Source organism: Plodia interpunctella, chromosome 20, assembly GCF_027563975.2.
Source record: "Plodia interpunctella isolate USDA-ARS_2022_Savannah chromosome 20, ilPloInte3.2, whole genome shotgun sequence".
Classification (NCBI taxonomy): domain Eukaryota; kingdom Metazoa; phylum Arthropoda; class Insecta; order Lepidoptera; family Pyralidae; genus Plodia; species Plodia interpunctella.
The window spans coordinates 2,628,940-2,654,643 of NC_071313.1; the positions used below are offsets into that span (position 1 = coordinate 2,628,940).

Here is a 25,704-nt window from a genome sequence, read left to right on the forward strand (position 1 = left end):
TTGCAGTGCAACGGTGTGGTGTTTCTTATTACGTAGATGGCTGTAAAAAGATCTGCTTAGTTCATATAGCCAGCGACATGATCGCAGAGCGTTTCGACCGCTGCGGCCGCGCTGTCATTACGAACCGTCAATTTTCTTGAGCACGGAATCACTTCAAAAATCATTTATAAAATTGACATTCCTACAGTACAGATTAATAATTTTAAAATCGGACAGTAAAACTGATACTCATCTTTGTAAAAACTTTGAAAAATGACAGCGCGACCGCAGTGGTTGAAACGCTCTGAGAAACACCCGGATACCTCTTGATAAGAACTATATCAATGCGCTTTGTTTTCTGCTTTTAAAGCCAATTTTGATTTTGATCTTCATATAGTGTCATGGCATAGATAATAGGCATGGATTTAATAAGTACTTCGTACGGAGTACCTACTAATTCCATTATAATGGGTTATATATAACCTTTGACGACCTCGGTGGCGCATTGGTAATGTACTTGCCTCTGAACCGAGAGGTCCCGGGTTCGATCCCCGGTCGGGTCATGATGGAAAATGATCTTTTTCTGATTGGCCCGGTTCTTGGATGTTTATCTATATATGTATACGTTATAAAATATAGTATCGTTGAGTTAGTATCCCATAACACAAGTCTCGAACTTACTTTGGGGCTAGCTCAATCTGTGTGACTTGTCCTAATATATTTATTTATTTATATGTGACACGCCAATATGTGACAGAGAAAAATACCTTTTCTCATACTATTTGTCACAATTAATATGTCACATATTTTTCATACTAATATTATAAATGCTAAAGTCTGTCTGTCTGTCCGTATGTCACGTTTCTACGGACGCTGGACGGGAGCTACGTGTAACAGCTAATATACCTGTAGTATTGTTGTCTTGTTTTTATCCCATAAAGTTTTTAAAGTCTCTATTGTATACCCTTACGATGTACCTATTTTTATGTATTTTTACTTTTCTTCTCGATTCCCAATCGGTCAACGTGGAATGAAGTAAATCTATTTCACACAATTTGAAGAAGTTTTCCTATGTAGTAAAAAATTAAATATTAAATTTGTTACATAATTTTTCCTTTTAACACTCTGATTTAAAATAAATATGTACTAGTAATGACGGACTTACATTATCTCTATGTCAACAAGATGTTTCCCATCCCAAGTGACTTTCCTAATAAGGCAGAGTTGAGGCTACATAATAATTTTCATAACTAAACACACACATAGGATATAAAGTCAATAATCTCTGGTGCAGTTTCTAAACCCTTTCATTTCCTCCACAGGCTGTGGTGTCGTTTTCCCGCCGAGAAAGTTGACTCAGGTGAGTCTACGCATTTATCTATGTAACTACATTAAGTATATATAGACTTGAATAAGATCTGACACAGAGTGTTAAGAATCACACTCCAAAAAGAAGATCTTTAGTGTACCAACTATGATAAGACTGTAATAAAGTTAGAAAAAATAAATAGCGATATTTTTTCCAAGCTCAATTCAATTGCAATGTCTGGCCTATGACAAAAAAGAAAAAAATAATCTTTTTGTAATATTTTTAATAATAATTTAGAGTCGATATTATAACAATATTGATTAGGAAGAATAATATTTTATTAATATGACGTATTTTTGAGCATTTTTCATGTGACGTCGTTTCTTCATTCTACCACTGAATGCTTTTGCAACCGAATCGCAATTGCGAAATTTTATAAAAACGCAGAATCGTCTCTCAAAATTTTTGACAAAAAAATCAGAGTTACATAATCATTCGGCACACGTGGGAATGAAATTATTGGAAAGTAATAAGTGGCTGCTAAGTGCAACAAACGTTGCGTAATGTCGACACTAATGCTTCGCGCGCCATTGCCCTTGCGTCGGCTTTCTTGCGAATCACTTGAGATTTATACACATGACATTTACTCGATTGCCGTGTAGGAAATTGTTAACTCAAAAACAATAATGTCAAAGATTTTATAAGTTCTTAAACCATGTCTGTTTTTGAAATCGTCATTGTACATTAAAAACTAAATAAATCTGATAAAAGATAAAATAAGTGCGTTTCTTGAGAAACAAAATTAATTCCACAGATAAAACTAGTAACTAGTTTGAATCACCGTTTGAATAAACATAAATGCGATTTATTTTTATAAATTGATATTTGTGTCCATAATGATTTGATATTTCCGATAACCGTGACATAACATGCTTATATTATAACATTATAAACAACAATTTTAAATTTAAATGTCATTATAGTTAGCTATAATATTCAATAGAAGATTCCTAGCCTCGACCTTCATACCCAATGTTCTTCCTTGATCAACCACCTAATTTATATGATTTAATTAATTTTAAATAAATGTACACAAACCACAATGTTGAAAATAAACTTTCATTACACCTAGATTTCATTCAATAAATGAATGAAACACAAATAAAAATCCTTAATTCGCATAATTTACGACATCACCTTTAACTTTAGTTACAGTTTTAAGTGTCATATACACACATACTACGGATTTGTGGAATGTTTGTATGAGTCATTTGAGTCACATCTTCGCAAATCTCCGGCAGTTCCGACGACGAAGGTTCTCGGAAGAAAATCGGACATTCTCCAGCTGAACCTCAATGAGTCGCGTCATCTCTGACTCATATAACTTTTTTTTAGCACTTTTTGTGTTTGCATTGCGGTCAAAAAGTAATGAACTTGTATCAAACAATGTAGTAGTCATAGTACAAACAAACAGCTAATGGTATGTGTAGATTTCTTCATTGATTTAGGGACATTCATATAGAATCTTCGTAAGATTATGTGTCGTAGTCTTGCTATGAAGTTTTTATTTGGTGCCTTTGCATCACTCCGTTGATTTGTTTCGAGGAGTTTTTCTAAATTATGTTTGAATTTATTTACAGACAGACCTTCCTTGAAAACATTGTGATTTAATAATGAAGCTAAATTTATAGGTACAACATGATGATATACATCTAGATGCAAATAAAATAAAATATATACAATAAAATAAAAAAAATTAGGAATTCGGAGTATGGCATTCGTATTCAAGATAATCAATTTTAATGTGCCAATTAAATACTTAAATCATTTAGATGTCACTGGCTCAGTAGTCAACATAAAATGTGTTTGTCTCAGTTTCCATTTAAATGACATAATCCTTATAAATGTACCGGATGAGGTACAATCCATCAATCCATCACATCACAATAGGCTTTTTCTGTGTCATTGTGCGTTGGGCATACTGCTGGCGTGATTCTTGTTGACATACAAATAGCTAGTTGTAATGAAATGACACTCCCTCGTCGTGGTAATCTTAATTTATCATTTTAATTTTTGTTGCTTTTTCATTTACCGTCATTACAATTTGAATAGGACATCAATATAGCGGTTGAATCTAATTATACGGCTTGTATATATTTATTAGATTAACTTCATTTTATTCAACATTATAAATGTCGTGTCGGGTGCCTTAAGACGATTTCAGTAAATTCTGACACCAGTGTTTGTCATAACACGGAAACAAAGTAAGAACATTCTCAAATAATATATGAAATTATAAAGAAAAGCCTGTTACTGTTTTTATATGCTGATTTGGTTAGAAAATTATGTGTATATTATAACATCTTCTGTATGTGTCCTTATCAAAGCAAATAAAGACATTCATTCATACGATTTCAACCAAATATTCTGGTTCAAGATCGTTAAATTCAACGACCAACCAATGACACCTAGATATCATTTCTAATTTGTAAATAATGACATCTTGATCACCGGAGGTGCGAATAGGAAGCGCCACTCAAATGATTTTCGTGAGAACCCTGCTTTCTTTGCCAGGGGACTTAACTTTTTTATTTTTATAATTGTACACCAAGATAAAGAAAGGCGACAACCACATCGAAGTGAAGTTGGCGATGATTAGAACGAATGTGTCATTCTGATCATCGACAATTTTCTTTTATTACGTAATTGGTTAAATTGTTTATTTACTTTGTTCAGGAAATTACTTAACTATGCCAGTATCATTTAATGTTTATTTTTCCTTTAAAATAAGGGTTAAATTCACTAGCTGCTATTTTGGTTCTAATATTAATTTATTCACTTTCTATATTGGTGTATATTTCCTTGGCTATATTAACGGCTGCGTTTACAATGGCCAATAACCGTTACTATTATTGATGATTTAATTTGATCGTGATTAATTCAAACTTCGAACACCTAATGGTTCTTGTCGCATTGTTCATAACCCCAATATGTCATAGACAAACTTACGGCGCGGGAACAAGGCACGACTTCGCCGTTCTTGCTGCGATGTGTGTTGCATAACCTAACTCCATGGGTGCTCTATGGCTTCGCAAAAATATCTACAGTTCTATTGATTTTCATTTATAAAATTGCGTAAGTCACGAAATTATCATGTTAAACAATAGCCAGCCAGCATTTTTCTGTCCATTATATAATGAGCATTCAATTTTGCATACCAATTCTTACCTTCCTTAATTAGTTCAGTTGTCAGAATTCGAAATACTTCTTTTTGTTTCATTTTCTAATTCTAGTAATTAACGCATCTGAGTATTTCTTGTATAAATGCACTAATGCAATACCCGCCCGTGCATATAATCCGGTGTTGGAGTATTCATGTTTAGAAAAAAACTTCCTCGTGCGTATAGACATACATAAATTTTTCCTTTTGTATTATGCCAGTACTGAGTTATAAACGTAACACAGAAGCGGTGGTCGAGGCAGTATGGCGTTCTGCTGCGGTCAGTCGTGCCATCGATGTGATACGTGTTCTGAATTCAAAATGTTCTATCAGACTTTCAAAATGGCTGCCTGTCAACTCCTTCCTTGTAGTTAGGTTCTAATAGTTTAACTTTACAAACAACTTCAAATACGAGATTTAATATTGCGTATTACAAAAAATCTTAATATTCTGTATTCTGTCCACGGTTTCCATTGCGTGTAGAATGTGATTGAACATTGATGACAATTTGTTTTTTATCCGCATGGCATAGTAAACATTCTTTCGTTTATCGCTGTCTTAAGTTCTGTATTTACTTATGATTGACTTTTCTTTTGCTTCGTAGCTTTTTTTTGTTGGCCTGAAGACACCTGACAGGACTTTTACGAATCCTGTCATCTAGTAGTCGCAATGTTGCATATACATATCAATCATAGACTTCAATATTTTTGCTTAATTTATCCCGTTTTAACCTACGTAATGTAATTTACAAATGATTACAATAATGGTATTTGTCATAATTGCAGCCGGCCATTTTGTTTTAGTTATTCCTCATTATTCCAATGAGTCATGGTCACCACAACACATGAGCTGTGACATTCTTTGTATCTCACCTTGCCTCACATATTTATCTTAGATTATTTATTCTTAACGCGATAAATTCCGATATTGTGAAGATATCAGTCGTATTCAGATCAAGTTTGATAAACAGTATTTAGTATTCAGAAAAAAGGAAAACTATTTGTTTGGAACATAGATATTTAGTATCAGAATAATATTAATAATTGTCAATAATTGTCATAAATTATCAAAAAATGTTCAACGTTTACCTTAAGTTCGTCTTACACAAGTAATATGATATTCAACTTTAGAGTGTTATCTGTGTCATATTAGACATTTTTATATATGATTCTCATTGTCTGTGCACATAAAAAAAAACTTTATCTAGTGTGACAGATACAGTCGGTCGTGCAATCATTCAAATCCGGAAAACCGACAAAATTAATAATTATCCAATCGTATGTTTATCCAATTCAACCCATTCCCAGTTAACCCTTTCGCGAACGGCACGGCTGCCATAGCGGTCGTTCTTTTGCGTCTCGTCGAGCGTCCAGGAAATTGTAAAGTTAGGTAAATACACAATCAACTATATGATGAGCCTTCATGGACCTTAGCGACAGCCGTAAAGCAGCTTTGCAATTGCAATGGCTTTGGGTACGGTTATGTGCCGCTGACTGTAGTACACCTTCCAATCATTGATTATAGGTCTTTCGTGATCGGTTCTTATGACAGATCTCTTTGTTTTATGAGCACTACTTATCTCATACCTAACACGTAAATGTACAATCAATAGATTAATGATAAGACATGTAGAGTAATTCATTGTGAACAACTTTAAAATATTTCTTAAATCACTATTTGTAATATTCATGTTGACATCATAGATTGCACAATTTGAAATAGTAAAATATATGTGAGACTTTCTCATTCGTTTTTAGTACGGAAATTATACTAATGATACTCCTAATAAAATGTACCATCTTAGTTTAGACAATATTTAAGATCACCGCAATTTTAACGATCTGTAAGCGATAACATTGTCGCATTCAAAAAACCTCTTCAGTTTCGGTACTAGAGGTTGCACCCCGAGGTTTATCATTCGCTGCAATTTTTTAAACATAGGCATTATTTAAAAAAAATATTTGTTTTTAATTTTATGTACAGTAGCGCCATCTATTTAAACGCCATTGATTATCAAACTTTGTGACCAAATCCTACGGGAATCGTGTACTTTCGGGATAAAAAGTACCGTGTTAATTCAAGGTATGGGCTACCTCAATACCAAATTTCATAAAAATTGACCCAACCGCTTGAGCGTGAGGAAGTAACAAACTCACAAACTTTCGCTTTTATAATATTACTGACATTATTGAGATATTATAATAGATAATTTAAATCTAACATCTTCTCAAGTAGTATCTAGATTTAGTATTACTTTTCTTCACCTACCGCGCGTTTCCAGGAACATGTGACATGATGCTTCACCATCAAATATTGCATACCGAGAGTAGGTGTGGTCTGCAAAAAGCTAGCTTCATCATTGTGCACAGTTCCCAGCCTTTCTTGTTTGGTGTGTTATATAACTTCAATTGCTATAGTCTGGATTGGATTACAATCTTCGAAAATTATTATTAACTCAACTGATGTTAGTGTAATATCTCTCATTTTAATTCGAGTTGGAAAATTTGTTCTTAAAAGTTGTTGGATGCACTAAATAAAAGATTACAGAAGTGTTTCCGCATCATACTTGGGCAAAATATATAACAGGAGAATCCGCCATGTGCTTCGTCAAAAATTATACTGATGACATTGAAAGACTAGTGAATATATAAGGGCATAAACTCATTGTAAGAGGAATGAAACTCTAACAAATGTAGCTTGCCTGCAGTTGGTTTTTAAGATCTGTTAGTTAATAATTTTATTTGGGGGACGAAGGAATAGAGGACGATCCACGAAAAGATGGATGGATTGCCACATGTCAAGGATGAATGTAAGGAGTAACAATATGCATCAGAAAGTGGGAAAACACAAAGGAGATGATCAAGATTTTGTAGCTAGTTCAGTAGTGATTTTATTAAATCAATGGTGACGTCATTATATGTAATTGTATTTACATTTTTATATTACAGGCATTCAAAATGGCCGTCGATATCTGTATACGGTGTGAGCTAAATATTTTTGATATGATTGATACAATTTCCAAGCATTTATCAGAGCATAAGAATGCTATTATTCTCGATATGCTAGTCTACTCGTAAAATGCGGTTTGTTTGCGCATTCATTTTCCAGTTTACATTAGATGCATTCAACTTCGTGTTTTAAATCCTAGTATAATGCAATGCATAAAACATTGAAAAACCACTCCATTAAGATTGCCAAGAAAATCATTGTATGTGTTTCATTTCACTTAATGACCACGACCCTCAAGCATGAAGAATATGGCTGTTAATAAAACAATTGGTCTTGAAATGAAACTTTCAACTTGTCGATTGACCTCATCGGCGCCATATTCCAAAATAAACCCGGGAAACAAACACAGCTGTTGCATCACTGGTTCCTCAAACAACATTCCTTATCATGTTGGCAACACAGTGGCATTGGAAGAAAAGGGCGTTTAATTTAATTTGTAACGAACAGCCTCGTCCGAGACAAATGGGTTTTCTAAAAACATTACCATCGATAATGTATAAAACAAAACAAATAAAATGTGCACGCAAAAAGAATTTTGTATAGGTTTTAGGTCATTTTTATAATATCAGTTTCGATATCGGACCAGTCTGCTTAGAACGCGAATCCAGTTGTGTTACATAAATTAATTAACACATTTCACATCCTAAGGCAATAATATAAATTGAAAAATTACAATTTACAACAGCGCCATGTTGCTTTCATAAAGTTTTTATTGGATGTGCGGCGCCGGTTGTCTATGGTCAACCATAGACGTGGTCACAGATAAAACGTAATTGCTGATAACTGGACCAACGGTAGCGGTTAGCACCGATCGATGTGGACCCGTTCCGCATCTAGAACATGGGAACAGTCGATGAGAAAAGTCATTGACTCATATGACTTTAGAGACCTTTAATTAAGGAAACTGTCACAGTATTGTTTGTTTTTTCTGCAATTTTCTCGATACACTCTTCATGTTTGTGAGCGTAACGGTATTGCCATATAAAGATTATTGTACTCGTATTTACCTATACTGTGGCATTGTTTGCGTCCTGCAATGATTGCACGTGTGCATTTCCCGATCGTGAATAATCCTCCGGCTAAGAACATGAATCGCTACTTATAGTAATGAATAAGTGAATAACAACCTAGGAATGTCTGCTAAAACTAAAGGTTACTAGTTACAATTTCTGATGCCAATTCTATTTGAATTATCTATCTAGATTTTAATGTATATAGTTTATAACGAAATATTAAATCTTTGAAACTGAATTTTTTTGAACTGAATTTTGAATTATGAATTCATCATCCTTAATGAATTAACTATGAAAAAGCAAAATTAAGAGTGTTTATCATGCCTAACTTACACATTTTAACAGACAAATCGACGAACAAATGACAAAAGTACAAAATGTAGGTAGTACAAAATCTCATTTTGGAATGACGTTAAAAATATCTTGCATTTTACATCCTAGCTGGTGACACGCAACTAGCTCGCGCGCCATACACGACCATACATCTGCCATGAAGAGGTAATAGGTAGTTAATTACAACAATTTGCAGCTGCCTCGTGCCGTTGCTAAATGTCAACGTTTGATCAATTCATTGCCAATAAACGCGAGGCTAAACCGTTTATCCATTTGCGGAATTAAATAAAAAAAGAAAAAATTTAATTAAATTAGAACATCTTTTTATTGTTGTGCAGCGTTCTTTACGACCAGCGTTTCAATTTCAAATTAAGAACGTTAATCTTCGCCACGTGCCTGTTTTTTTAAAAGCATACGTCGTTATCAACCATATGCCACCGACGCGTGCCCTATGGGGGCAGCCCTTATTCAACCAACCGTGTGATCTTGACTTATTTTTATGGATTGGAATCTTACAATATTGGCCATTTAGCGAGCATTCCATTTCTAGACTTTCTCGTAACTTGTTACTACCGTTGACAAACATGAATGCGGAAAATAACTTGAAAATTGCTAGAATAATATAGCATCGAAAAAAAATTGCCCAGTGTCTAAAATTCATAAAAATGTCATTTAAAATATCCATCACACAAGATGGAGTACGCAAGAACTTAAAGCATTCGAATGTTGCAACATTCTTCAATTAGCATCTTCAGCGGCAAGGCAAACAACTTGATAAGCGGATATCTCGCAAAACAAACAAAGTTCAAGTGTTACGTGATCTATTCAATGTCCTGTTAATTACTCTTTTTCTTATACCTTTTTAATAATAATAATTCGAACATGAATTCGAAATCATTTATTTTAGAATCAAACGAACACAGGCCAGTATTCTTATTTTTTCAATTAACTTTTTAACTGTCAAATAGAAGGGTTCTTTTTTTAAAAAATGAATTAGATGTATAATTTAGAAATTAGCCAGAATGTAATCGCTTCATCACTCATTGTGTAACTTTGGATCGTCTCGCACTTTCACTGTTGTCTTGCATTCCGGTGGGTGCGGAAGTCCCGACACGATACAATATCGAATTGTAGACAGATGCTAAGCAACCGGTAACGTTACGGTTTGTTTAGGGGTAGGGCAACGCCATCTTATCTCGAGTACCTACAGGATGATTCAACGAAAACGTTAAGTATTTATTAAATTTTACAGATATCGAAGTTGTAATATCCTAACTAATAAATGCGAAAGTAAGTTTGTTACTTCTTCACGCTTTACGTGCTCAACCAATCTTCTTGAAATATTGCTTACACGTAGTTTGAAGTACGGAGCCTTCTCCGTAGGGTACTTTTTGTCTCGAAATTCCCACGGGAGCGAAGCCCCAGGGCGCAGCTGGTTAGCGTATATTTACCAATTGTTGCAAAAATGCAAATATTGTTTCACATAACTAGTTCATTGTTTTTAATGTCGTCGCTATTTTACCAGTGAATTAAAATGACGTTGAAGTAGTAATTGGAATGAACCAAACACATTATATTACTTAAAACATATAGACTAGATATGTCGATAATAAGACGAATTCCAGCATTTAGTATGCTAATTAATTTATGACATTGCGCGAGCGCCGGCAGTTGCGCAAATAAGAACAATAGTCGTCTTAGCGACTGAGAAACAATAACACTCCAAATAATATGTTAATTTTATTGAATAAATTTATATAAATTAATTAATTGTAACTCGGTTCCGTTGGAATAAATAGGTACGTTATTCAAGAGATAAAATAATATATATATTTTTTATATTTTTTTATTGTTTGTTATACATGTCACGTATTACTTTTTACTACTATTGAAAATATTTAATCTAATTATTTAATGATAGTATTTAAAGGAAACTAAACAATTCTTTTTTACCTGACTGCAAAGGAAGGGTATTGTGTTTAACTATAGCAAAGTTAATAAAGCTACGTTCCAACCGTCAAAATTTTGTTGTATATTATTTCAAAATATTTTATAAATCTACAAGCCTCTCTAACGTCCTTGTGGAAAAGAAATAAAAACGAAATTGCAGAGCAGAAAAAAGACAACATCCTGTGTAGTACTAGAGCGGGCTGGCACAGTTACAAGGGGCACAAAACGAACCCGGTGACCCTCAATTTGATAAAGCGGAACTTCTAGCACCTGGCCGTAACCATGACGACCAAATCACAACCGATGACACCCATATTGAATGAAAACTGCTTAACGTTTAGGTTGCACCATGGTTTGCACATTTCGTAAGGAAAAAAGTATACTACTGGTTGCACATTTTGAAAAAAAAACCTCAAGAAAATCGCGATTTTTTTTAAATTCAAAGTAAAGTAAATAGTACTTTTATTATATAAAATTTATTTATCTAAAATAGTAACCTTATGTATCGATCTAGCTGATTTCACTTGCGATCAATTTCCGTTCCGTTATTTCCAACACAAAATAACATCAAAGGTCTCTAAAACCTAAATTTAGAAATATCAACAAACCGTTATTGGCACAAAAAATTACGTTCGATATTCGATATGAACCAAATTTTTTTCGGGATTCCGCAGCGGGCAAAGGGCGCGTGCGATACAGCCAAGCGTGGCGTATGGCAGACGAGCAGATGACACGCGACCGTTATGCCAGGTGCACACTGCACACATTATCGTTTGCATTCTATGTTTAAATTGTTTATGGACTCTGCCTCGACGCTTGTACGCCAAATACGGCAGAAACGAGAAGGTGTTACATTCTTAAAAGCATATCTCTCTATAGACATGTCAGACGCTTTGTTCTATTTTTAAACGATGGAACTGGCTTGAAAATTGCATTACGGGAATAATTAAAAAAGTGGTTACGTGTTAGTATGTCAACTTAATTGGCAGCGCGATATTTCAGCGCGACAGTTTTCTTCGCTAATTTCAGTTTAATTTTATGCATAACTTGTGTTAACATTCCACCTGTACAACACAAAGATACACCTGTGCAAAGATATTAAAAATGCACACGAGCAAATAATCCGAGTAACCAACAATTATTAAATTATCTTCTATTCTGCAATTGGTCCCATAAAAAATCAGGCCAAATCTGCTGGATCCTTAATGGAGCGAGACCAACATTCTATCTGTATAATTTTGTCATGCTTTCTCTCCTACCTGCGAAATGATATTAGATGTGTTTTCTGTTACTTTTGTATGTAATGTACGAGTAGTTGTGATTTCACAGTTATACAAGTTTTACTTCCATATATGTAACGATAGAAACAAGTTTTTTACGAAAATGTAATTTTTGCCCTAAGATTTTATTGTCATTAAACAGATCTTGTTGTTTCAATGCGTGATAGTGACAGAAAATAAAAAAAATCGTACAGTAAACCATCAGGTCGATGGAGTTCCCTCGTTGGGGCCCGATCCTAGGTGCACCATTCGGCCATGCTTAGTATCACGACAATGCACAATGCATTATCATTCACAGAAACTGAAACGACGTGGAAAATTTCAACTCTGTAAGACAAATGGAAGTAGAAAACTTGGGAGATTTGATTAAAGACAAATAAATAAATAAATATATTAGGACAAATCACACAGATTGAGCTAGCCCCAAAGTAAGTTCGAGACTTGTGTTGTGGGATACTAACTCAACGATACTATATTTTATAATAAATACATATATAGATAAACATCCAAGACCCGGGCCAATTAGAAAAAGATCATTTTCCATCATGACCCGACCGGGGATCGAACCCAGGACCTCTCGGTTCAGTGGCAAAAACCTTACTACTGCGCCACCGAGGTCGTCAAAACACAAATATAAGAACAGTGTAGAAACTGAATAAAATCCTCTGCTTCCTCTCAGATTGTAAAAGTCAGTCAACTGGAGATTCTACTCATAAAACTACAGAAATCAGAGAAAGAACATAAAAGTTTGGCTTTCCATACAACTTCCGTTTTTTTTTTATTCTTATTTTTTGTTTTTTTATGTTCAGTTTGTTGTCACGTTTTAAGACAATGTATCAAGGCGATAAGGCCGACGCAAAAATTGATAAATTAATAGGCCAGTGGGTAACTGGATAAGTAGGTGCATCATTAATCTACGTTATTAATTCTCCCATAACACAAACCTCTACACAGAAGATGAGTGTCTGTTCATCACGCGAGTCATTATGGTTTTGCCGTTTCTGTTGAAACATGTAAGCCGTAATTACCGGGTTCCTACCATAGTTTGCTATTATTTTCGTACACGATATCGCAATTTCGTGTAATTGAGTTTGCTTTCATTCGTCTCGCTTCATTCGACATTTCTATGTCATTTTTAACTCAAGGTTCAAGCCACAGAAAAAGTTTGATGTATCTGTGTGAACTGCGCGACAAAAGTAATCGTGATTCATCTAGAATCATATTTCATTAGTTATCACATCATCTAGAAATCTGAAACTAGCAAGGACTTAAAAAGCTTGTATAAAATCCAGCGAAGTCTTTGAGATGGATATTCCCCCTAAAAATAGGGTATGTATAAGTTAGAAAACCTGGAAAAACATCAGAAATAGCAAACAGATGCAAGTTAATACAGATTCCAATAGGTGGTAAAGATAATCTGATCAGGTGAGGTATGCTTGATGGCTCCCATGATATGTATGACTGTGGTTTCTCAATCAGTGCATCTTCAGCTCGTCTATGGTGGTGTAGCGTTTTTATACTTGCCATCGCATGACACGCAAAGTAAATTATATATATTTCTATGTGAGCTGTCTGTGGATTGACTCTTGTAATCACAGTACAATACAAAGAAGAAATAGATTACTCCGTATGTACCAAGAATGAAAATAAAAACAAAGGGCAAAATATCACAATAATGGACAAAACTCATGTTTAAGTATCCGTAAACTTGAAATTTCAAAGTCAAACAACAAAAGCATAATTGCATCGATTGTTTCTACTCAACCGTGTCCGAATTAAATGCGTGTCTCGATTCGCGTTACGGCAATGAAAATAAAGGTCATAATGCGATAGCAGAACTGGCAGAACTGGTATCAGAGGAAGTCGACAAGGGCTATCACTAGTGGAATGTTCGTGAGATATCTTCGATTCTTCAAGGTTTGAACATTTAGCATGTTTTGTAATAGCTTATTCGGTTGACATTCTTCACAATAGACGTCTAATGTTACTACAGTATGTCAGAGAAGAAGATTCAAGATTCAAGGATTTCAAGGATGCCTTGAGTCGTCTTCCCCGAACCAGAGCTCGTCCATCGGGAAGAGCTGTGTGTGGTTCCGCCCTAAAATATTCGTATCCGTCGGAATTGCGGTTGCGTGACTTCCAAAAATATGAAACATCAACTGATATAAATGCACGTAATTGTAATAAAATGAATTTGTAAGTGAGCCACCATCCTAACGACGGATTGGGGGGTGCAGACTAGTTAATTAAAGTTTTTTAAATTCGTGAATAGTAATTAAATGTTCGGCAATTGTTCTTACAGGAGACTAGATGTTGCCCGGGGCTTCGCTCCCGTGGGAATTTTGGGATAAAATATAGCCTATAGCAATCTTGGATAATGTACCTTTCTAATGGTGAAAGAATTTTTGAAATCGGTTCGGTAGTTTCGGAGATTACCCTTAAACATACAAACTCATAAACACTTACCTCTTTATAATAATAGTATAGATATTCGGCCGTGGATGTACGAGGCAACTATGAGACACACAGCCTATCTATAGGCAGATGCCTATTCTAGACCTATTAGATGATAGGAGGGTTGACTTTAGACCGACAGTAAGGTTATTAAATAACAGCTGAATCTTCAAATGTTTAAGGTTATTTTTTACGCTTCTATTTATCTCGTGTTCTTTTCTACACAACCGGAAATATACGAAGATGAAAGAGATAGGTACTTAGAGTTCCGTAAAGTACTTGTACTTTTTAAAATAGGTCAAAAGTTCACATTTTGAGAACGCGCAACAAATTTTGCGAAGTGCACATTGTGCGTCAAACCTGTTAGAAAATAAAAATACCAAATGCAACAATAAAATGTTTCAAAGTTTTTTTTTAAACAACATCACGTACTAAATTTAAAAAAAAAACACGTTATCCCGCATCCCCTATGCATAGCTTCATCTAAAATCAGCTGCTCGTTTTGTTTTTACAACCGTTAAAATTTACAACCATAGATGTTAATATATTTTTATGAAATTAAAGAATTACCAACAAATTTAACTGAAACATTTAGCTGTATTACGTACATACGTACGTGTAGACGGCCACATAATTAGTTGATCGAATCATTAAGTATATTGAATGTATAATAATATACAGACGTAAATGATATCTAACAGACGGTGTGGTTACGTAAATTAAATAACAACAAATCAATCTTGATCATAATAATGAAAATAAATTAGAAAAATAAAACTAATAATAACATAACAAATGATTTAGAAGCGATTACACAAATCAACCTATTTCTTTCAACTAATTTTCATACGAGAAAAATACATTTTCGTAATTTCTTCTCGTGTATAACAGCTATATAAAACGCTTCTACACCACAAATAATAAAATCGACTAGTATAATATTGCGTTCTACACAAATATAATATTATTATTTAAACATATAAACGGCTGAACGCACATTTGGCAAACATAGCTAAGATACCCTCGATTAAATTCTCTTTCGAATAAAAAGAAACTAGATCCAAATCCGATAGCACCTGTTAGTTGATTAAAGTAATATTTCATTCATGATGATTCATACTTGATATACATACATTAAACATCAATATACATACAATTGCAATACACGAGTAAGTCTCATACAGATAACTTCACATTAACAATACTTAGAAGGCCATTAGCATGCCAGCTCACTGGGTCACTTAGGGTGAGTTGCACCACTCAATTTTGACGTTCACTTCGACGTTTAGACAAAATGGCGTACTTTGCGTTTTACTCCGCAGGTTAAAGTTAACGTGGTGTAACCCACTCTTAGGAAACAAAGGTAGAACATTCGTGTTAATTGTTATAATTGTTATGACCTAATTTATTTTGCAACGGGAGACCTACACAACATCTTACTTCGAACTTAGTGCCGTGATTTCTTAATGGAGAAACATAAAAATATTTATTGTCAATTGTTTCATCAGAAGCTACTGTAACTCAGCGAGTGTAGCATGTAATGGAAACTATAGGAACCTGGGATTAGATGAGCCGTTAATTGCGGGGCGAAACCACTGTCACACATATTCTTATCTGCAAGTCGAGCAAAAAAAAAAAAAGGCACGGCCGTACCATCCTTTTCTCGAAGCAATTCAGGCCAAATTCGTATCCCAATAACTTCATTATGGATAAAATTATTTATTCGCTATCCAACAATGATCTTAAAGTAATTAAAATTAGTGCTTATAACTTAGTCACATTTTACAGGTATTGCGAATTTCGGCCCCTCTGTATTATGATACCTGTAAATAGACATTTACATATAGCTATAACCTACATATATAGATACATTGAGAACCATCGAACATACTCCAGAAAGGCCCATATGGGGATGTTAATGAATCTAGCTTTGGCCCGCGGCTTCGCCCGCATGAGTTATTCTGCGAAAGCGGAACACAAACTTTCACCCCTTATTATAATTAATTGGGGGTTGATTTTAAAAAAAGTCTGTGTACGTTTGTATGTAATATGTTTGTACTATGTGTACTTATACAAAATTTCATCAAAATCGGTACATCGGTTTAGCCGTGAAAGCGGAACAGATAGATAGACAGACTTTCGCATTTATAATACTAGTATACCCGATTCTTTCTTTCTAAGCCCCTAATTACCGAAAGGACTGCAAGTTGGGTGATAAAAACACAGATGATATTATTTGCAAGATAACATTTTTAGTTATATCACATCGTTATATCCGGGTTCCGTATGCTATGCGCCTGTGAGTAACCAGCTGATTAGTTTGCTACTGGTGAATCAGATATACTGACTCAGTGACTCACAGTTAAACGTAAATAATTCGGTCAATTTAAAAGAACACAGAGAACGCTGAAGCGCGAACTCGACAGTTAAAATAATAGTAAAAAATACATATTCGTTACTTTTACAATCAATATTATTATATTATTAATTATTAATCAATTATTAATTATTAATCAATATTATATTATTTCATAGTACTTACATTTTTAATTTGATCTGCGATATAATCGCGCCTTTTTAGTAAATCAGACTCTAGGGATGTTTTCACTTGAAATATTGTCTCGAAAATTAGGTATTAATTTAATATATCATTCAAATCAGAAACGCTAACGTCGTCACGGCACCTTCTTACAGTTTTAAGAACAGATTAGATAAAATCTCCAAACTTCGCATCAGCTTAATTTGCTGATAAAATAAAATAAATGATAATAAAATTTATATAATTAAATGTGACCATGCATATACAAAAAACCATGTTTATAAATAACTAGCGGCCCAGCCCGGCTTCGTTCGGGTAAAACCATAATAAAAAATTAGCCTATGTTACTACTGACAGTTTCGTCTATGCCAAATTTGATTTTATTGAGTTTATTCATTACAAACAAAAAAAAACAAACATATAAATATTTTCTCTTTATAATATGAGTACTATGGATATTTGTATATATATAAATAAATAGATAAATATCAATAACAGTATTTTTCCATTAAAAAATCTACAATGTCTACTTAGTTGTAACCGTACTTACTTAATGCATTTACTTGCAACATGAAAGTGTTATAGATTTTGATTTCAATGTCGCGGTCGCCATCGACCCCGCCATATTCCGTCGGTCTTGACGAGGGGACAGCCAAATCACGATGAATGAATGCCCTTGCACCGAACTGCACAATAGTCCTGCAACGGTTTTTAACATCTGCCGGCCTAGCAAGATTGCAATATTATTATTTACTCTGCTAAATGTTCCAACTTTTTGTTCTCCTTTATTATCCAACAAAGGTTGAGTCACAAATCCGTTTTTCTGAAGTAAATTCCCATGACGACAAAAAATAAACAAACAAATGTGACCTCAGCACAGCGTCACGCATCGCCACCTCCGAAACTATAGACTCTATTATAGACATTACGTCATTTGGGGAACGCTCATTAGATGATTTACACGCCCTTCCCACGAGTCATTTACCCATCAACTCTTTGTTCTTTTGCAGGATGTCGAATTTTCAACGAACCCGCAGCAAGGTGTGGTGGGAGGACTCGCCGCAGAACGTCCGGAATTTCGGTAGCCCCGTGGCGCAGCCGTCGTGGAAGGAAGACAAGCAGGACGAGCCGGACTGGGAGCCCCAGTTGCCTCATTGGATCGCCAACCAGCCCGAACAACAAAAGAACAATAGCACCGATAACATTGCGCAGCCTAACAATGCACAGATAAACCAGTGGCCGCTACGTCACGGAAGCCCCGGCAGCCATAAGAGCCAAGATTCCGGATTTTCTGACTCTGATAGCTCCCCGCCCCCCTCGCAGTACTACCCCTCACCAGATTCCAACGATTCTAAAAATAAATCGTCTAGTAGTAGTGACTCTAATAACAATGAGAATATTACAGTTAGACAAGTTATCCCGAATACTCCACAGAGCATAGATGTTGTTGATAATGCTAAAGTAATGAATAATAGTAGCTTTGCCCCTACACCAAAGCCAAGGAATCGAAGTAGTAGTGTAATACAAACTCCTTATGATTTACAGAAATATTATGAAATCCATAGAGATGAAGAGCATATGGAATTACTAAAAGATAAAGATGTAGACGAGAATGATAAAACTCTGTTGTCCGCCAAAAATATAAACAATGAAAAGACCAATCCAGATAAGGTATCAAAGAATATCTCACCGAAAGTTGTTAATACGAAATCGAATATTGATAGAAGTAATAGAGTAGAAATAAAAGTTACGCCTCCAAATAATATAAGCAATAAAGAGAATACTCTAAACAAAAGTGCAATACACAACGACACCAAAGATATACCAGTTAAAAATATTAATGTAATTAGTCCGTCAAAAAAATATCCAGTCAAAAAATCTTTTGTTTCAAGCTCAGAAACTGACAGTACTAAAATAAGTAAAGTAGCAAAAGTAAAAGATCTGGAGACAAATAAAAATAAATCTGATGAAAGTCTAGAGTATATAAAATTAGCAGACAATAATGAAATCTTAGTTAACAACCAACCCAGAGTGCGGACACCTATATCCAATGTTTCTTACGTTCCTACTGAACGAACTCCGATTTCAAAAGTTGATTTCAAGCGAAGTATGTCCAATGAAGAAAACGCTTCAATAACTAATACTCCTAAATTCCAAAGAAATAGACTAAACAAATCTCTCAACTTTGAAGCTCAACGATTAGATCAACAAATACTTGACATCCAAAGTGGCCATCATTCTTTAGGATATATTGATGAAGATGACAGTTTGGTAGAAGAACAGTACGAAAATGATCAGATTCATAAGCCCTCCAAGGCCATTCTAGGGAAAAATATAATGGACAGTCTTCATTTAAAACCCACAACTAAAAAAGCTGGTCCTAAAGCAAAACAACGGATGGCAACAAAATCGGATAAAGCTAGAGATTTATTTAGGATATTTCCTGGCAAAAAAGAAAAACCCAGCATCGTTGAGAACCAAGCAGGTGGAATATTAGATGGTAGCAGAGTACCTTCCCTAGGTCTACCAAGATCTTACGAGCAGAATTCATGGGTAGTAGTAGGATATCCAGAGAAGGAAATGCTTATACCTCATTATAATGAACGACTTGTGGGTGGTGATTGCGATATGAACTCAAAAGACAAAACTGAAGACGACTTAAAAATTAGACGAGTTACACCACCACCCCAATTCCAAGATAAGCAAAAAACACCTTACGAGACTGATTCTAAAAGTAACAGAGATTTAACACACGATTCTAAAAGAGAGAAATTAAAAGAAACAGAAATTAATTTCGTAGACGTCCAAATTAATTTGGCATGTACTTCAACACCCAAAATGTTGGCTCCACACGAATTCATGAACGGTGTGACTCCAAAGAGCGTTAGCAAAAACAGTAGACTGAACTTATTGGACAGGTTTAATAGCGGGTAAGTTAATTTGCTATCTTTACATAATCACCGTCGTTCAAACCAGTACTTTATTCAATGAGCTTTACAAGCGATCAAATTAAATCCTCTTGCATATAATTAGAGGTTTGCGGGCTTGTAATTAATTCTTAAATATTATCCATATTGCAGGTTGGTTTTGAACAACCAGAACGAGATATTATACAGGGAAAGAAGTATAGACCAGACGACTTTGGAGCGGCTATGTGAGAGGAAACCAGAACCGGTGCAGTATTGGCTGTGTGATTTAGTGGGCTCCTGCGAGAATGAATGTATGACCACGCTACAGAGCAAGCCCTTGGGAGCTGAGATGAAGGCCATGGTAACCGCGAGCTCGGCTACTATCACTGGAAACATTAAGAAAGTACAAACGCACGGACAGATCATCGTGCATCAATACAGCGAATTGCTAAGGTGATACAGATAGAAAACTTTTTAAAAATACTTTCTGATGTTTAGATATTACTTTATCCTAATAACAGAAAGTATTTCCTGAAACTACATAAACATTAATTAACGATGTTATTCGTAATAGTGTCTCTGAATGATCTAATTTATTTATAGGCTTATACTTTCTCAATGTACAAACATAATTGAGAAAGCAATTAGCATCCGAATGTTTACCAATTTCTAAATGAATATTAAATAATTGCGTAACTCAACCAATACAATCATGACTCGCATATGCAAATTAGGCATAGCATTCACTTATTCTGTTAATAAATTATGAGTTTCATCAATATACCTTCAAGAGTTAATTTATTAGATGGTCTAAATTAAACTCTCAGTCAAATAACCGATCAAGTTTAACATTCATTTATGAAATTACCTACTGAACATTCTGGAAAAAATTGTAAGTAATAAAGTTTTACATAATGCTGAATACATTAGAATCTAAACATATGATGAACTGTTATTCTATATCTAATTATATTAAAATAATCCTTCATGATATGTTTTATTGTACTGGTTATATAAATAAATATCATTCATCCAAGTCATTTAGAATTTTTAACAGCAAAATGTCTAGGTCTCCGTACTCTCCGTATTCTAATGCTAAATCGAAACTAAAGCTTGGAAACTAAACTATTATCAACAGTCGACATTAATAAAAATTCTATAAATTCCAGGCAAATAGAAGAAGATAAAATGAGCGAGGAACAAGTATGTTTGTTAGTTGCAAACATAAACGAATTCGTTCTAGCACACAGCATCACCCTGAACACTAAACCTCCAGGGGAAACTCCTGAGAGATGGGACAAGATAAAAAAGTCCCTAGAACTGTATTTAAGGAAGCTCATAGATATAGGAGAAGATGTGAAGTTGGAAATGAATGAGACCCATCCAGAATGGACATTAGTTGAAAAACATTTGGACACGTTGATAGGGATTTTCTTGGAAACCACTAAAGCTGTTTTAGTGCAACAGATGAAGGTAATGAAATATTTAAAAAACGACGCTGACTAATTGATTAATAACTCATCTCGTTTTTTACATTCAATGTAACCTTTTGCACTTTTTACGTTATTTAACCTTTGCGTATCTGACTTTATTAATGATTTAATGTTAACTAATTGCCATTTATGACGTTTAAATTACTAAATCTTGAGAACCAATTACGTGTCGGTAATAATTAAATGTTGCTCAATACAAACTTAAGCGATATCTGTTAACTTCACATCGTTATGATTTTCATAATTAAACTTGATATGAAGATGATATCACTATATAGAACCCAGATTGCTCTTATTTCATCATTTATACAACTTACTTTTTTATTGACTACGGAAGCCGAGTAAGTACCTAAGTTCGATTGCCTTCCGAAGTCAATAAAAAAAGTAAACAGCACAAAATTGTTTTTATTATTAAATAAGTAAAGCACTTACTGGGCAGCCTCCGTTCCTTTAAAAAAAAATTTTGCGAAGTTTATTCTTTGTATCAGGAAGGTCCCGCCAAAGTGACATTAAATATATAATCTCCATCTTTACAGACTCTCGTGTCGATAATCGAAGAGCCCCCATCAGATATGATCCTTAAGAGCACATTGACATCCATCGGTCACCTAGCGATGTTGAGTGACAACACAGAGAGCAGTCTTCACGTAAAGTGCTCCAAGATCATGAAGAACATTACGGACCTTCCGTTCGTGGACTGTGGAGTGCCGAGGGCCCTCCTCACGGCTATTATCGAGAGCAACAAGAGCTCCATCAAAGCCCTCTCGCTGAGGGCCCTCGCAACTGTGTGTGTCACTGGAGACGCTGTTAAACAGTTTGAAGAGGTAGGTTTGCTGTTCCTTGAATCGAACATAAAAAAATGTATATTCCAACAATTTATTTTTATTTAATTTTAAATAATTATTTTATTCATTTAATATTTGAACTAAGATTATAGTTATACTTACAAGTTCAAATTATTATTTTAATATACCTACATATTTTAATATTTTTCAGGGTGGTGGCATAGAGATAATCTCGGACATCCTATCAGACCGGTCGAATCCGGAGCCGCAGATGCGGGAAGCTATCACCGTTCTCACTCAGATCACCGCACCCTGGCTGAGAGGGCACTACGACCTCACGCAACTTCACGTCTATTTGAACACCATTGTCGAGAACATTACTGGTGCGTTCACACTTTTTTTGTGGAAGTCGTTTTATCGTACTGCTAGCGACATCTGTTGACGAGTAGACGCAAACATTGTTAAATGTGAAATCGGCTGTCTGTACCTAACTATAGCTTATTTTTTAGTGTCTTCAATGCAAAGAATATTCGTGTATTAATAATATGTATTTTCAAATTAAATTTAAGTATCTTTCGAAACTATATTTTGTCATCATAATTTATAATGAAAATTAATAACAGTACCAAATTCGTCACGATAAAAATAAATTTTGTATATCTATGTAGACAGTGGGACATGCTTATGGATTTATCAGTCCATAATCACGGACTGATAAATCCACAAGCATGTTAGTTGCATTGGATAAAAAGAACATGGCAATAAAACTCACCTTATCACAGGAATCCTAACCCGCACGGAGTGTTGCCAACTCCTGTTGCTGTGCACGGCGTGCCTCGTCAACTTAGTCCGGGAGCTAGAGTTGGAGAAGTCCGAGGACAAGCCTGGAGGGTCTGACATCGTGGAGGTGTTGACCAGGCACCGCACTGTGGAAAGACTGCTCGAGGCTGTAAAGAAACGAGGACCAAGCATTTCGGTGTTCTTACAGGTGGGTTAAGAGGCAGCTTGTAGGTCAAATTTAAAGTTAGGGCTATTAATAAATTTTCCTGGCAAATAACCTACCTACTTCTCTATTTGTAATAAATTCGACGTAGTAATTTGAGCTTGTAATTAAACAGCTGCTTACCCATTATTATCGCTAGACCATAGATCAAAAATAAACCCACATGATATGTGTGTGTATATTCCAGCAGTTCAGCAGTCGTCTAGACAAAAGATTATCTACTTTAATGAAGTTAAGATAGTTAGGGTTTTTATATAAACCAATGTTGTCAATGAAATAATATAAATATGATTTAAATAATTCGACAGGAGCAAACGGCGTCATTCCTAGCGTCGCTGTCGCGCATCAATCGCTGCGTGTTGGTGCTGTCGGGGCTGCGGGCGGTGCCGGCCGCGCTGCAGAGCTTCACGCGAGCCGCGCCCGCGCACGCGCCGCGCGACGCCGAGCTGCGCGCGCAGGCGCGGCTGCACTGCCACGCCGCTGAGGCTATATCTAGGTCGGGATTATAAGAGACCCACATTTGTTCATTGACGTCTTTGAAGAAAAACGCTGCGAAGTTTACACCGCTTCTTCACATGCGATTTGAAAGTCAGCAGTAGACTTAGTTTTAAGTAATTTTTTTACGTCAATTAATGACGTTTGCAACCCTAAGTTAGTTGATAAAGAATTTAAAATTTGACTATTTCCTTTTCTGATAAATTTTAGACTAAGTCAAAAGGAAAATATAATGTTCGATCTGCGATTGTGAGTGGTGAATCTTTTTAAAAGACTAATTTACACCAAACATCATACACACGTGCACAATCAGTGCACATTGAGGAAATTTATAAATAGGCACATAAGATATTGAAGTGAATTAATTTGTCTTAACATAAAGTAAATTCAACATCTTTTATTATTTTACAGACTGGCGGTAGTACCAGAAGTAGCACAAAGCATCGTCCAGCTGGACGGCGTTCCTCGTCTTACCCGCCTGGTTAGGATGCAGAGAACGCGGCCCCACATCGACGTCAACCCGGACCAAACCCTCATACATTGCCTCAAATCACTGAGGGTCATCTATAAACATAGCCCTGAAGCATTCCTTGAATACCAGAAAGATGTAGAAGAAATGATCAGACCTCATCTTATGGAGTCTTTGATGCTGTTCTCGGCTAAGCAAGAGAGCTATGTGTAAGCTGTCAAAATTGTGTGCCAAATGTTGACAATCTAAAATTTTATTGACTGTACATTTTGTACTAAATGCTTTGATCTGTACAAGCATAGTTAAGAAGTATCTATTTGAGTCTGATATAAAATGAAATGAATTGGTTTTAGATTAAAAAAAAAAACGATGAAATTATGTTTTAGGGATAAGTTCTCCGGTATTTTTCGCTAACCTTAAGACATATTTTCAGATAATTGTAAATACTGCTGTATACTTGCTTTTAAAACGTAGCTCTATTATGAAATATTTAAGACATTTTAACAGATGCCATACTTTGTGTAACTAGTCTTCAAGTGGCTGTCTTGTTGCCATAAAATGAAATTAGCGCCATTAATGACGTGCCGAAGATTATAAATTTATTTTAAGTTTTTCTACTCTAAGAGCCTGTTTCACCGTATGGTGGCAAAGTGTCATTATAGAACTGATATTATATCAGAAACTGGCGAAACAGGCCCTAAAACGAATAATTACCAAAAGCTACTGATTTTTAAGTTGCTAACAATTACAAAATCAGTAGCGATTGAATAGTATTTGCTATGATTATTTTATTATTTAAGATTAACCTATATACTTCGTCTACTTAACTGAATCTTATTATCGATACCACCATTACTAGGCTATTTCGTAAACATACAAGTTTTGTATTCCCATTTTACGTAACACCAGTAAAGAAATATATGGATATGATAAGTGTGGTTTGACTTAAACCCACGGTATTGTTATGTTTATAAAGAATAAAGTATATTACATATTACAATAAATATTATTTCATTTTTGTTACATTTTTTATTTTCTAGAATCAATATAATAATCACATTTACAAGAAATAAATCAACATTAGTATATATTTCGAACGAAAGAACTTAAGCTTAATACCAACGTGAAAGAATGAATATTTAATGTGAACCCAACCACACTAAAATATTTATTTATTAATTATTTAATGTATGCTTCAGAATTAAATGTAATGTATGCTTCAGGTTGGAAATAAAACAATCCTACGAGTCCACGAAAATTTACCAATTTTAATATTTGACGTGACGACTATATCGGCTTACTTGAAATGATAATTTAAATAGGTATGACAGATGATAAAAAAACGGAAACACAAGACACGCGAAAAACGATAAACAAGAGCAACAGAAACAAACTGAAAGATGTACCTATTAGTAGTTAAAGCCATAATTTCAAACTCAATAAATACCTAAAAGACATAACATT

The 25,704-nt window shown here is 34.8% G+C and overlaps 1 protein-coding gene across 2 annotated transcripts in view; it reads left to right on the forward strand.

Annotated features, from left to right (window-relative positions):
* The window catches only part of insc (inscuteable), a 36,733-nt gene extending 11,475 nt beyond the window's left edge, over nt 1-25,258 (forward strand). Inside the window, exons 2-10 of one of the 2 annotated variants that reach the window (XM_053760131.2) lie at nt 1,302-1,339; nt 18,097-20,016; nt 20,167-20,448; nt 21,165-21,468; nt 22,025-22,312; nt 22,485-22,656; nt 23,056-23,261; nt 23,585-23,772; nt 24,183-25,258. In XM_053760131.2, coding sequence (XP_053616106.1) covers nt 18,098-20,016; nt 20,167-20,448; nt 21,165-21,468; nt 22,025-22,312; nt 22,485-22,656; nt 23,056-23,261; nt 23,585-23,772; nt 24,183-24,453 — 3,630 coding nt within the window. In that variant the 5' untranslated portion in view covers nt 1,302-1,339; nt 18,097 and the 3' untranslated portion in view covers nt 24,454-25,258. The remainder of the gene's footprint in view (nt 1-1,301; nt 1,340-18,096; nt 20,017-20,166; nt 20,449-21,164; nt 21,469-22,024; nt 22,313-22,484; nt 22,657-23,055; nt 23,262-23,584; nt 23,773-24,182) is intronic. The other variant, XM_053760132.2, reaches the window with a different exon arrangement.
* Nucleotides 25,259-25,704: the final 446 nt, after the last annotated feature.